The following is a 14,624-nucleotide window of genomic DNA, read 5'->3' as shown; positions in this document are numbered from 1 at the left end:
TGACAATTAATATAGAAAGGAGGTCACTTTTCATTTTGTGAAAATTTCCGAGGGACAGAATTAATTACCGTGGGTGTACTTTTTCATACGCAGCACGCTGCAGCAGCAATTCGTTACTATTGGTTAAGAATTGTATGTAAGCTAGATGACGCACTTCCGGCGCAAAATACATTTTGCCGCAGTTCGTTGAAGTTGAACCGAATGAACAGCAAGCGGCAAAATCGAAAAAGCGTACAATATGTCCGTCGTTTCATTATGAAAATATTATTTATTGCAATAAATATTAGGAAAATATACGAAAAATAGCTTCGGATAAGGTACGGATACATGTTTGTAAATTAGATCATTTTATACTTTACCACAAATTAAAGAGTAAAGTGTAAAGTATAAAATGATCTAATTTACAAACATTCGTACCTTATCCGAAGCTATTCTTCGTTTATTTTCCTAATATTTATTGCAATAAATAATATTGCCTCGATTTTGCCGCTTGCTGCTTGCTGTTCGTTCGGTTCAACTTTAACGAACTGCGGCAAAATGTATTTTGCGCCGGAAGTGCGTCATCTAGCTTACATAAAATTCTTAACCAATAGTAACAAATTGCTGCTGCAGCGTGCTGCGCATGAAAAAGCACCTTTACGCCGCATGTGACGGCACCCTCCGGCTCGATCTATTAAGCGGGGAGCACAGACTTTTGCATAACGCATAAACCATATACATAAAGAATTTAGCGGGAAGCACAGACTTTTGCATAACGCATAAACCATATACATAAAGAATTTGATTGGTCCATTGACTCATGCATAAGAAAATGGGCCAATGAAATTCCTTATGCACATGCTTTATGCGTTATGCCTAGTTCACACTAGATGCGATGGACGATGAACGATGAGCGATAACCAATAAAAGCTTTGCTTTAGCTCACACGACGATGTAAAGAAGAGTTCTTATTGGTTATCGCTCCCCGCGCATCGCTCATCGCGCCTAGTGTGAACTAGGCATTATGCAAAAGTGTGTGTTGGGGCTCTTAAAGCCCATGGCACATACAAAAACTTAAGACCGTAAAACGTAATCAGTAAGCGAATTGGCCAATCACAGTAGAGACCGTAAGGCCGGTAGCAAATCCAATATTACGATTTCCTTACTGATTACGTCTTACGGCCTTACGTTCATAGGCTTAAGCCCATGACACATAGAAAAACGTAGGGCCGTAAACGTAATCAGTAAGCGAATTGACCAATCACAGTTGAGAACGTAAGCAGCCGCCGCTTACGTTCTCAACTATGATTGGTCAATTCGCTTACTGATTACGTTTACGGCCTTAGGTTTTTCTATGTATGCTTTCCTTTTAGAGGACACACTCGACACAAATGTCGTTCTATCCTTTTTGATATTCAACGAATGATAAAGATAGAATGATGTTTGTGTCGAGTATGTCTTTTAAAAGGAAAGATACTATATATGTCATGGGCTTTAAGCCGTAATCACACTAGCGATTACGCGATTGTGATTGACGATTGAGGATTATTTCTCAACCAATCAGAGCAAAGCAGTCACCGATTGTTTTGTTCCGATTTGTTGAGAAATAATCCTCAATCGTCAATCACAATCGCGCAATCGCTAGTGTGATTACGGCTTTAGGCCTGTTTTTTTTCTCTGCCCTGTGCCCACAGTGCAATAAGTTGAAGCATGGTGGAAGTAGCATCGAACCCCGTTTGCTTGGCGTGAGTACACTCAGCAGATAAAGTATTGGCATGAGAAGCAGAGTGGGGAGAGACATGTGCTATGTAGTGACCCTCTAATAAGAGTCTGGACACGTGAAGTCCGCCATTATTCGTCGAAATTGTGCGAGAGAGAAAAAATCATGCTATCTCATTCTAGTGGCGCTGTAAGTTGTAGCTGATTGTAGCTCTACAAACTTCATAGTTTCTGTTTCTGTTTCGTCTCGCCTCATGCATCGTATCATTTTTAAGACCAGGACCATTAATATTCGAAGAAGAAGAAGAATCATTATGATTAATATTATTATATTATTATATTATATTATTATATTATTATATTATATATTATTATTATATTATATTATTATATTATTATATTATTATTATATTATTATTATATTATTATTATTATTTATTATTATTAATTATTATTATTATTATTATTATTAATATTATTATATTATTATGATTAATATTATTATTTATATTATTTTTATTATGCGTTAAAGGAATATATGTTTTTGTTATATATGTTAAATATAATAATTACAAAAACATTTTTATTAAATATAAATACTGTATATTTAATATACATAAATAATATGAAATATGCATGAAATATTTTTTTCTACATAAATATACTACTTTATTTATTCCCTATTGGTGCTACCTAAGTATTTTTTGTTAAGAATTTTAAAGCATTAATTGTATTATTTGTATTTAAATTTAATTTTTATTAAAGTTTCTTAATCTTGTAATATTTTTATAAATTTTATATATTCTTAATATATTAATTTTTATATTTTCAATCTATTTATAATACTTACTTAATTGTTGTTTTTATTTTATGAAAGACATATTGCAACGTTTTTTTTACATAAAAGTTTTTATAGAAAATATTTAATAATGTTAATATAAGTTAAATAATAATAAAAATAAAAATTGTAATTGATTCTACTTTAATTTTTACGAATTTATTAATTTTTACAGTTTATAAATTTAAAGAAATTTGCGGGAATGGATGATAAATGTCGGACCAATCACAAACCGGGGAGAAGGTGGCCAGACTCTTATTAGAGGGTCACTAGTGCTATGCACCGAGCAGCGAGCGAGCAGTAAACTTTTGACTACGATTGTAGCCAGTGAACGTCCTTAATATCATACATGTATTATATATCATATGTTAATTTTAAAACTATGATTGTTAATAACTTTTTAATGAAGGACGAGGGATGGCTAAAACCTGTTGGAGGTTACTCAGGGTCGTATCCTTGAGAACATATGTCAAGGTCAAGGTCATTGTGGAGAGTCCCCTGATCTAAAGATTTACCGGTTTCACTACTGTTAAAAATAACTTTAACGCTTAATATTTCAAAAATTATAAGAGTCCGCCGCCTAGTTGTTAAGGCAAAGTTACTCAGAATCATGACCTTGACAGCATATATCAAGGTCAAGGTCATCGGTGAGGTGTCCCCTAATCTAAATAATTACCATTTATTCTTTATAATTTATGTTATTCTATTTATCACGGTTAAATACGGAAGTGTCTCGGTGCTAAAATGGCGTGAGACATAATAATAACCTCAAATCATATCATCATATGGTTCTTATAGGTTGCGTAGGCATAAATAGGGCTTCTCTGTGCATGTCGGGTGAAATTCGCCGCAGTCTCGAGTGCGGCGAAAAGTTGTAGTCTGGGTGTTTTTCTAAACCCATTCTGAACGATCTGGGTGAAACGTCTGGACGAAACATCCGATCAAATCGAACGCTTTTAGGAAAAAGTTGTCGTCCGGGCGTTCATTGGTTCATTCTAAATGCATCCATGGGAGCGAGAGAGAAAGAGAGAGAGAGAAAACGCGGCCCCACTAGTAACACTGCTATAGATTCGTCCTGTTCGTTCAGAATGAAAACGTCCAAGTGTGTGACGTCACATTACCTGTAGACACCCTTGTCCGGACGAAAAATTTTCATTCTGAACGCACCCCAGTTGAGTCTGCTGAACGTGACCTATAACAAGGCTCTTCATCTAAAATTTTTATGTTATCCCATTGAAAATCATGATTATAATTAAGTCTATGCTCAGTTATAACAGAACGGACAGATGCATTAGGGTTGATTTATACTGGCCGTAATTTGTTAACTTATACCGCAATCTGTAAAAATTGACCAATCACAGTCGAATGAGAGGGGAATAATCGATTATAATTGGTCAATTTTTACAGATTACGGCATAAATTAACAGATTACGGCTAGTATAATCCAACCCTTATAGGCCTTCTACAATAAGTCATTACCTAAGTTTTAAGTATTAAGTCATAAGAAATTGATCAATCACAATCGAATGTGAGAAGAATATCGACTGTGAGTGGTCAATTTCTTATGACTTAATACTTAAAACTTAGGTAATGGCTTATTGTAGAAGGCCTTTTATGTCTAATGTGATTACGATGTTCTATGATTCTAGTTTTCAATTGTTTGCTCGTCTGTCCATGTTTAATAAAGGTTCCTGAATACTCAGTCAAGAACTCCGTGTAGATGGGTAGCGACACCGAATTAGTCGGTGGCTAGCAAAACTGGTAGTACGTTACTGGTTATACACACAATTGCAAGCTCATGTCCGTGTGCTCATTTTCGGGTAGAAGGGGAGTGCACAGCATGGGCACAGGCATGGGTTCATGCTTGTGTGTGTGTATAGCGCCTTGCCATGGTAAAAGTCTGAACTAATAGGCGTGAAAAAGTGATGTTTTGACGACAAAATTTTTCTTGCGTGCCATTTCGTCAATATTTGCTTATTTGTGAAAATGTGACTTCCCTCGTACTCGTGAAAGTCCTAAAAATTGCCGGAAACTGCAGTTATCGTGAAATTTTATACGTAAAAGCGTATATTTCACTCGTTTCATCAGCTGTTAAACTGATTCTGCCCGAAAATAGGCTCACTTTACGTGCCTTTTACGACCATTTACTGACTATCAGAGGAGGAAAGGACAGTTTCCGCCAATTTTCACAAGTGTTTTTGAGCGATCTCGCCTTTTAAATTTATTCAAATTGTCTTTATTAAAAAATAGGACGCAAGAAAAATTAATGTGTTTTTCTCGCCTATGACGTCACAATTCCAACATGGCTGTCGCCGGTATTCAGGAGCCTTAAATGCTTAATATTAAAAAACAGAAAAATAGTCTCGATTTGCAAACAGAACTGAAGGCCTTCATAAGGCTTATGTACCCATTGTAAATAAAGTTTGACTTTCTAATATCGATAATTGTTGGTCTTGCTCAGTCTACGTCTGATTCTCCAACGTTATTAATCGTCTTACGCAATGTCCACAATGTGCAAACGTTTGTTAATTATTTGTTTCTTATTGTATTTTATTTGACTGACGGATATTACTGTAATTATGCTGACACACAGAATTACCATTATTACTGATTTAATTTGTTTGCTTTTCCTGGTGAGTTTTCTTTTAGAAATTTTGACATAATTTGTTTAACATTTATAAAGAAAGTTTTTACCATCATTTCAGAGATAATAGTTGCTTTCCATTTATTCCGATTCTCAGATAATTCTCACTTGTAACGTCATAACTCAGTTGAATGCGCGTTCCTTTTGTATTCTGAGAAGTGAGATTCAACTGAGATTTTATTTGCAAACTGCACAAGATCGAGACCGTGAGCTTTATTGAGTCTCGTAGACTCACTTTAAAAATGAGATCATAAACCTGTGTTGTTATTTGTTAATTTTACCAAAATAAGCAAGTAATGACGTCATTAATCTGAGTATTTCATACTCAGTTCACTTCAGACTCAGTTTCACTTGTGTGTAAATGGAAAGCAACTATTGTTATACATACGACTTTTCAATCGTTTGTAATTAATTCTCTATGAAGACTCACAGGATCAATGGAAACTACACGAGTAATCTTTTTTATCGATTAATTTTGTCCATCGCTTTTTAATATGTCTGAGGAGGGCTCAATCCGAGAGCCGAAACTTATAACTTATTTATATTTATTTATTTATATTATTGTATTTATTTGTTTGAAAGCGAATTAGCGTTATGTTAATGTCTATGAAATTAATTATTCGAAAGTAGTTATTAATTATATGTTTTATTATTGAACAAAAATCTTTATCGACTTATATCGCCCTTGACTTCGTATTGTTTATTTTTATATAACGAATCCTTATTTTTTTTTCTATTAGTTTATTATTTTCTTATATTTTTTAAAAATGTACATTGAGATAAGGCTCAATATGTTTTTTTAAAAACAAATAATATAGAGAAAGAGGGCAATGAGCCAATAATATCGTTAAAATCTTTAAATTATAATCTAATATATTGCGAAGAATATCACGTAATTATGGCGTTTCGTCCCAGCTTCCACTACTGGACTCATCAGTAAGGTATTGTAGTGGAAGCCTACCTTAGACGCCTGTTTAAGTTATTAGATCAAGAATCTATATATACAGATATACGCGTATCCAAGCACTTGCGAGAATTTTTGCGAATATCTATAGACCTCTGATGGCGAGTGGACGTAGTAATATTCTTCGCAATATATTTATTCAAAGTAATATATGTATTACCCTCCCACCCCCCCCAACTTATATTTTTTATATTTTGAAATTTTATAATTCTATCATTTTGAACATTTGTTAAAAACTTGCGATCTTTGTAACATTGATAATGACCTAATAGAGGTCGAAACGTCTGTTATTTATTTCTTGTTTTTCTAATTAAACGACGTAATTTTAACCAAATGACAATTTTTATTTACAAACAATTGTATATTTTAACGAATTTTTTGGCTCGTAGCTCTTTTTCTTTTTCATTATTTTTAAACAATATTAAATTTTAAAGACCGTGTCAATGTAACAACATAACTAATATGAATACGAAGTCTATAACAGTCTAGCTGGATCTTAGTTGCTTATATATAATTTCTTATATATATACATATATATATAAGAAAATACGAATAGACTTAAACATAACACACAATAGATAAAAATAAAATATAAGACCAGGGAATGGAAGTAACTCGTTACTTGTAACGAAGTTACAGTTACAAGTTACTTTTTTGGTAACTTTACTGGTAACTGCGTTACTTTCTTTTTTTGGTAACTGTAACGGTAACGAGTTACATTTTTTGGGTAACGGTAACGAAATTTACAGTTACTTTTGTCGTTACTTTGCACACGATTGAACACGGTTCGATTGGATACATGCTATTTAGCGCTTATCAATATGACTTGAAAGCCCTTAGACATTCGGCCGTTATGATTCAGTAATTATTTTACACTTCTATCTTCTATGTAATACATAGGACATACAAATATTTCAGTTTGCTGCATATTTTACAGGTTTTAGAATTACAAAATTGTGTTTAAAAAAAATTAAAAAATAAATTAAATAATAGTAAAATGAGAAGGGCTATGAACCCAAAAGCGAAACAGTTTAAAAGACGATGACAATAAGTGTCGAAACGTCGTTTGTTTTTATCTTGTTTTATCTATGTATTGTTCTAATATATATTTATACATTTAATTACATTGTCATCGTCGTTCTTATCGGAAATAAACTGTTTCATTTTTGGCTCGTAACCCTTCTCATTTTACTTTTATTTAATTTATTATTTGAGCCATTCTACATTGTTTTTTTTTTTTTTTAAAAAAAACTATATATTTGTCGCAGTATTACATATAAAAAAAAAAAATGCAAAAGTACATTTTTAAATTGATTTTAAAAAAGTAACGGAAAAGTAACGAAAAGTTATTTTTCAAGTAACGGTAACTGTAACGAGTTACTTTTAAAAAGCGATAACTGTAACTGTAACTAGTTACATTTTTTACTCGGTAACGAGTAACTGTAACTAGTTATTTTTAAAAAGTAACTTTCCATTCCCTGTATAAGACATATGTATATGTCATATCTTATATGCATTTATAATATGTTATATTTAATTTCTCTATTCCTTATATTCAATATTTATTCTTTTTCTTAATATTTCTCTTATTGTGCGAAGGGTTTAATTCTAATTAAAAAATTTTTATTTTATTTATTTGAAAACATTTACAGAATGTTTCACTTTTCTTAAAATCTCTTATTAATTTATTTCTTCTTCCATTAACGCAATCCAAGTATATTACGGGCCTAAAACACACACACACAATATAATTATATACACAATATATCTCAAAAATGGCTCATAATTTTAATTATAATCAACTAGAATTAATCTACCGTTATAAAAACAGCAAAAGCTGTCTCTCTAATACGATTTAAAACTTCATCTGGCTTGATTGAGCTAGAAAGCATGGTTTGTATTTGCAAAATATCCTGTAGTCGTCTCTCTAGGAACAACCATGTTTCTTTGTGGTCTTCACTTGTATCTTGCAACATGTACAATTCAGTGGCTTTATAAATACTCGCTAGAATCATTCTCCTGGTATACCAGTTAATCTAATCAAAGTAATGTACTCTCTTTTTAAACAATATATCCGAACAATATCTTTCTTATACTAACAGATAAATATTAGTGATACGACTTACATCAACCGATCTATCTCCGGTGTAATAGCAAATATCATCGACTAAAGTTAATAAATTTGCTAAAGCAGTTGGTACGTTCGGTGAAAGAGACATAATAGCCATTGCTTGTGGCCAAGTTTTTTTATAGGGAATCACCATTCTCAATCGTGTTTCTATGGCGTCACGAACTTGCTGTTCTGGCGCCTTCTGCGGACTTGAGAAATCCGCTTTGATGGTTAATGCTTCTCTTTCTAGTATTTCATTTAATTCCCGATTACACATAGAGTAAAAATATCCCACTAAAGCTGCGCTACCGTTTGGAAACAGTCCATGTATCACACCCGGATATCCAATTGATTCAGCACCTTTGACATCATACTTGATTACACTATTTTATTTAATATTAAATTTTAAAGAACCGTCAATATAACAACATAACTAATACGAATTCGAAGCCTATAACAGTCAAGCTGGATCTTAGATGCTTGTTCGGCGCGTTGTTCAGAAAGACTACATATATTATTTTATTTAAAATCTTTCTAGGACCGTACAAGTAATAAACACAAACAAGAAGAAGGAAGCAAATAACGGTCAAAACTGGATCACATTGCTTATTATAATTATGTGTGAATTTTATATACTGCGTATGTAGTTAATTATTTTATTTAATTTATATGTAAATATAACGCGTCTTGGCAAATCACGATAATAGAAAAATTAATTATAAAACAGAAAGAATAGAATATAAAAAATAATGATTTAAATTACCAGCACTAATAGTCTGTTTGCTCCATCCCATGTCAGGAACAAATTTTAAAGAAGCACCAAGTATTTTTATTTTAATATATTTTTCATATTCCTCATCATTCTCTTCATGAGATTGTTGTGGTTCCGCTTTTCTATTATCACTTTCAAATTGATCAGTCAACAAAGCCCTAGAAGTCCATAAACATCTAAAACCTAATAAAATCAATACTTTTAAAATTATCTAATAAGATATACCTACACTAAATATATATTATATAAGAATAAAATATAAGAATTGTTAGTATAAATATTAATATAAATTAATTCCATTTTAATTTAATTTTTATCAAAAATTTGATATTAATACACAATACACATTACTTAGAAAAATTTTTATTAAATTTAAATAATTACAATTTTACGATTTTTTAAATAATTACAATTTTATGATAGTATAACATTTTCATAATTGATTTTATTTCTACTCAGGTAGTACATTCATCAGATTTTTCCACAAATTTTTTAGTCATATCTATACATTCATTAACTCGTATAAGAATACTTTCCATTACATCTAAACCATTTATCACTTGATAACAGACAGAAATCTTTTCGTGAAGCGGCATAACTGGTAATTGTTCGCCACCAACAGTTAATGTAACTTCCATATAAGCCTTCATTAGCTTGCTATAATCTTGCTCTTTAGCTAAATCCTTTTTCTGTTGCTCCAAATCTTTTTTCTTCACTCTCCAATGTGCTCTGCACAAGGCTATACCTTCTCTTAACGGATTCAGATAATTATTTTTCAGCATATCTGTCATATTCCAAATACCTGTCTCATTGTTCTTATCTCTGATGAACAAAAATCTCAGCAAGTTCAGCACAGTAATGATTTCATCTGATATTTCCACTATGTCAGACGAACTTCCATGAGGTAGATTGCAAATCTTTTTCAATAACAATTCCATATTTTTTCTAAGAAATTGAGGATTTTGTGGAGTTGAATTAAGACATTCAATGATAGAAGATTTAAATATGCCAATGATAAAACTTAACAGGCCAGAATGTTCGACAACCTCATATAAATACGATATAATGATATATCTAGCTTCCATATTAAATATCTCAATATAGTCTTGGAAAACGCATACTGCCTTCTTTCGTTGCTCATCATTATTAGAGTAAATCATCACTTTGATGATTGGTTGAAACAATTCTATGTATATTTCCAGACTCAACACCTCAGAATCTAACGAACGAAGTGAAATGCGTTTTATAACATTTTCCATGAAAATTAATCCAGTGGAGATTGAATAATCTTCGCTAAGTAGTATTTTGAAAAAGTATGCACATGTTTCAAGAATATAATATGAATTATATATTTGTGGTGCATTTACCCAATAGTTTTCTTGAGTAATTACATAAAAGTAAAAATTAGCATAAGCCATATTAGATATGTTTTGGCTCCAATCTAAAATTGTAGAACATAAAGAAGATTTAATATTTGTTTTTAGATATTTGTGTAACGTTTTAACATGAATAGATTCTTTTTGACGTTTTCTAACAGTATCTAAAAAATATAATATATCCCCAGTGAGATAAAGTGCTTGTGTTACTATGTTATCCACGATTTCTTTATATGTTATTTCTTCACTGATGTATTTGCTCAAACGGCAAAAGGGTTTTCCACAAAGAAAAATAAAAAAACTCAAAAGATGATTTCCAAGTAAAGATCCTTTTTCCTGCTTAGAACTGATATCTACTGCCTCTTGCACCAATGGTTTTAGAAATACTATGATGGCCTTATATGTATTTATAATTCTGTCAATAGCTGCTTCTGGATCATCAACTTCATCTGGCAGTGGTAAATCCTCAAGGTATATCTTGATTGCATCAAAGTACCAATCAATGGTTTTATTCTTGTTTCTTACCTGTATCAAGCAAGTCTGTATTGCACCCAAAATGGTACAAAAATTCATATGGTCACTCGCCTGCTTTAAATATCTTGGGAACTCTATTATAGCTATCGCAGGCTCACAATTCTCAATTAAGCACGTCAATACATTTAAACAGCAATCGAACATAGCTTTGTGATGTTGTAACACAGGACTCGTGAGATTTGGAACAATGACAGACATGATATCACATAAACTATTTTCAGTCATAAGGTTATCTTTTTTCAAAAGCTGTATAGCTTCTGTAGTTTTACATTCATTCAGAAGATCTGTGACTCGGCTAATGAACTCTTCTGTCATCTTGATAAAGCTGCCAATGACAGAAACATGTAAAAATATTACATGCAGATAAAATTATTCTTTGAAAAAAGTATTTCTATTATCTTCTATATGTATGTATATTTATACCTTCTTATGTTGATCTCAAGTAATTCCTCTTTTATTATTGTTAATCACTTGTTTGCAAGATTTTTCATCGAAGAAATACGCAAACACATGTATTCCTTATTTTCGGTCTTGAGAAAAGGAAACTGAAAAGAACATCGAGCACAAATCTCTCTTGAAAACGCGTCTTTGCAAGGTTATATCTTCGCGAAAAACCCTAGGTTAGGTTACACGAAATGTGACGCATCCTCCTACTCTCAATTCGAAAACAGATTGCACAAAACAGAGTCTAACGAAAATTAGATTTGATCGAGAGCGAGTAGTCGACCGAAAATTCACAAAGATAAAAATTCTTTAAAAAAAGGTTTCGTAGATAGTAATGAAAGACAAAGAGCCACATTCACCAATTCCGATTAACTTTAATCTCGGTTTAACTTACTGTTAATATTTTTCTAATTTTTAGAATTAGAAAAAGACGAAGAGCAAATTGAACCGAGATTAAAGTTAATCTGCATTGATGGAAATAGGCAAAAGCGGAACAATAAGCGTGGGACGAAAGTTATTATTCGGCTCCAGAGCATCGCTAATGATTCGCTTACCGATAGCTGCAAATTTGCTCCGTGTCAAGCGAAACGAATTAAACATCGCCATATCACCGAGTATCTCAAACTCCTATTGCTAAGAACATTCCGGCAAACTATGCATCTTCTTGAGAATCTTGAGATATGATTAGAATTTCGTGAGACTCAGGGTGAATTTTTTAAATCATCCATTGATGTTGCATCTGCCCATCATGCGATTGATCAATCGATGAATTAAAAATATCGCCCTTGTTTTTACCTCAGTGGGCCTATTCTGTAACTTGTAACGACAATTCGGTATCGTTATACTGTCGATACGCAGGTTTTATATAGAGATCCTCAAGTAAGAGATACGCCAACTTCAAGATGTGTGTCATATGTATGTGTCATACTTGTATGCTGTGATGTCAACGAAGTAAGAGAGAAGGAGATGGAAGGAGATCGAACCACAGTATATACAGTAACGCAACCTACTATATGTTCTAAGAGCGCAACTCTCTGTCGGCACCTTTGATGTTACCGTAGCTAAAAATGAACTGCACATGCGCGATCGAGGCGCGTAACCAATCAGGGCACTGTATTCTATCTCACTTCTGGGGGCCTATCACGAATTTTCGGTTCACATTTCACATTTTCACACTTTGATCTCACGTGAGAATTCTCACCGAATCACGTAGCTCACGGGTGAAAATGCGAAATAACTATACTAGTTATGTCGAATTTTACAGTTTTACACATCGCTACGAATGGGTAAGTGATATGTGTGTACCGCATTCATTGAATTCGGTCTTATATGTTTATATTAATGTAAATTTTGATATTTTATAATAATAAAATTAAATAGATGTACATATTACAAATACAATTCCCAAATTGCATACAATAGTCTATTTTAAAAATATGAGAGACTATTTTAAAAATATCAAGATATCCTGAAAATTTATTCAGCCTTAAAATAAATATAACCTCTATAAAACTATACTGTTTCATTAGCTTTTACAAAGTAATATACATTTATTCATAAATAAATATATTTTAGAACTTGACTGAATGTTATTATTTATTACAGAAATATATTTGTTCAAGATGAATGTCACCACTGCTCAAAAAGAAATGCTTTTAAAGTATATGTCCGATAATGTTGAATTGCGTACTCTTTCTTCTTCTTCTTCGACAATAGCACACATCGTTATATTTGCCATGTTGACTGCTTTATAAAATCACGTCAATGGTAATCTTGCTTCCTATTGGCTTTCGCAACTCAATCTCACTCTTTCGCCATCGAAAGACTTGTCGAAAAGTGAGGCGTTCGAATTCTGACATTTTCACCATATTCGGTTTTCGTGATAGGCCCCGCTCTCTGTTTATAACCTTTTCTCTCTTTCTAATTTATGTTCTAACAATGTCCTAAATTTGCACATTTGAACATTTAATACGCGTACTCACAAGTAACTTTTATAAAATTATCTTAATTTATTCCATTATTCACAGCGAATACTAAAAATCAATAGTTCTCGTTTACACTATATAGATTTTTAATACTCACAGTGAAAAACGAGACGCATTTGAAAGAGAAAATGAAATAAAAATTAAACATATATGATGCACATTTACTTCTTAACACTATATTTTGCAATTAAATATACCCACAAAATATATTATTATTAATTAATTGTACAGCAATATTGTATGTATAGCATATATATACGCAATTAGAACAGGAAGTCACAATAAAGTCAAAATGACATTAAAATGATTGAAAAATGACTTTTAATGATCATTTTGTAATAATTTTGACATTATTTTGATACAATGATGACTTATTTTGTTCGGATATATAATTAATGTGGTATTTCATTATTTTTGAAATATCATATGGCTCGAATAAAATTACTTATATTTATTATTTTTTTTTTATATTGAATATAGTAACCACAGATATTAGGAAATGCAAGAATACTCTTTCTCTCTCTCACACTCTCTCTCTCTCTCTCTCTCTCTCTCTCTCTCTCTCTCTCTCTCTCTCTCTCTCATAATTTTGTAATTAAACTTTTTTTATTTACAATGACAATTATATTATATTATATACTATATAGCCCAGTCAAAATCCATTTTAGAAAGGAAGTAATTCCATATGGGCTGCCCGTTGCTGGAGGGGTGTCTTTTTGGATCATAATGAAGGTACAAAAAGCCCACCCCCGTATCGTGTACGCTACGAAAATTACAGTGCAAAAAAGGTGCAAAAAATAGGTTTTTCGTCAATAAGTCAAAAAGTATCACTTTTAGGGGAAAAAGTGAAGACGCGAAAGTTGTAGAGAATTTAATTTTACGCAAAAAAAGGTCCTTACAAAAATGTTGTACGAGCACTTGTAGTCGAAGTAGATTTTTTGTAAGCAAGGGCCATTTTTTGAGAAATGAGAAAGTCTCGAGCACGTTACGCATTTGTTGTCGATAAAGCAAAAATGGCACGTCGGATCGGAAAATGGTTCAAATGAAAGTTATAGGCAATTTAATTACGAACAACTTTTTTCTTATAGTTTTTTTTGTACAATCAATATTGGCAGAGATATGAATTTTTTTAACATTTATTATTGTTTGTCGAATATACTTTGTTCATGATAAAATCACTAATAACTCAAAATCTGTAGCTCTAACAGAAATTTTACATCTTATAACAGTGAAAGATAATTAAATTTCGAAAATTTTGG

The 14,624-nt window shown here is 32.0% G+C and overlaps 2 protein-coding genes across 3 annotated transcripts; both read right to left on the bottom strand.

Moving 5' to 3' along the window:
• Window positions 1–7,817: 7,817 nt before the first annotated feature.
• On the bottom strand, window positions 7,818–12,369 carry Coq9 (ubiquinone biosynthesis protein COQ9, mitochondrial). Of its 2 annotated transcripts, XM_018547318.1 has the most exons (6): window positions 12,176–12,369; window positions 11,935–12,052; window positions 9,018–9,209; window positions 8,271–8,614; window positions 7,962–8,180; window positions 7,818–7,871 (listed from the first exon to the last, which is right to left on the bottom strand). In XM_018547318.1, exons 2-6 carry the CDS (start codon window positions 11,984–11,986, stop codon window positions 7,845–7,847), a joined length of 834 nt encoding a protein of 277 aa, XP_018402820.1. In that variant the 5' UTR covers window positions 11,987–12,052; window positions 12,176–12,369; the 3' UTR covers window positions 7,818–7,844. The 2 variants fall into 2 exon arrangements, with proteins under 2 accessions (XP_018402820.1, XP_018402819.1); XM_018547317.1 differs by having other exon boundaries at window positions 11,935–12,369.
• LOC108779810 (glomulin) lies at window positions 9,482–11,251 on the bottom strand. Its single transcript, XM_018547316.1, has one exon. The coding sequence runs from the start codon at window positions 11,249–11,251 to the stop codon at window positions 9,482–9,484; it is 1,770 nt and encodes a 589-aa protein (XP_018402818.1).
• Window positions 12,370–14,624: the final 2,255 nt, after the last annotated feature.

The sequence above is a fragment of the Cyphomyrmex costatus genome, unplaced genomic scaffold (genome assembly GCF_001594065.2).
Source record: "Cyphomyrmex costatus isolate MS0001 unplaced genomic scaffold, Ccosl1.0 scaffold63, whole genome shotgun sequence".
Taxonomy (NCBI): Eukaryota; Metazoa; Arthropoda; class Insecta; order Hymenoptera; family Formicidae; genus Cyphomyrmex; species Cyphomyrmex costatus.
The sequence above is the reverse complement of the archived record's forward strand: the minus strand, read 5'-3'. Positions and strand labels throughout refer to the sequence as shown.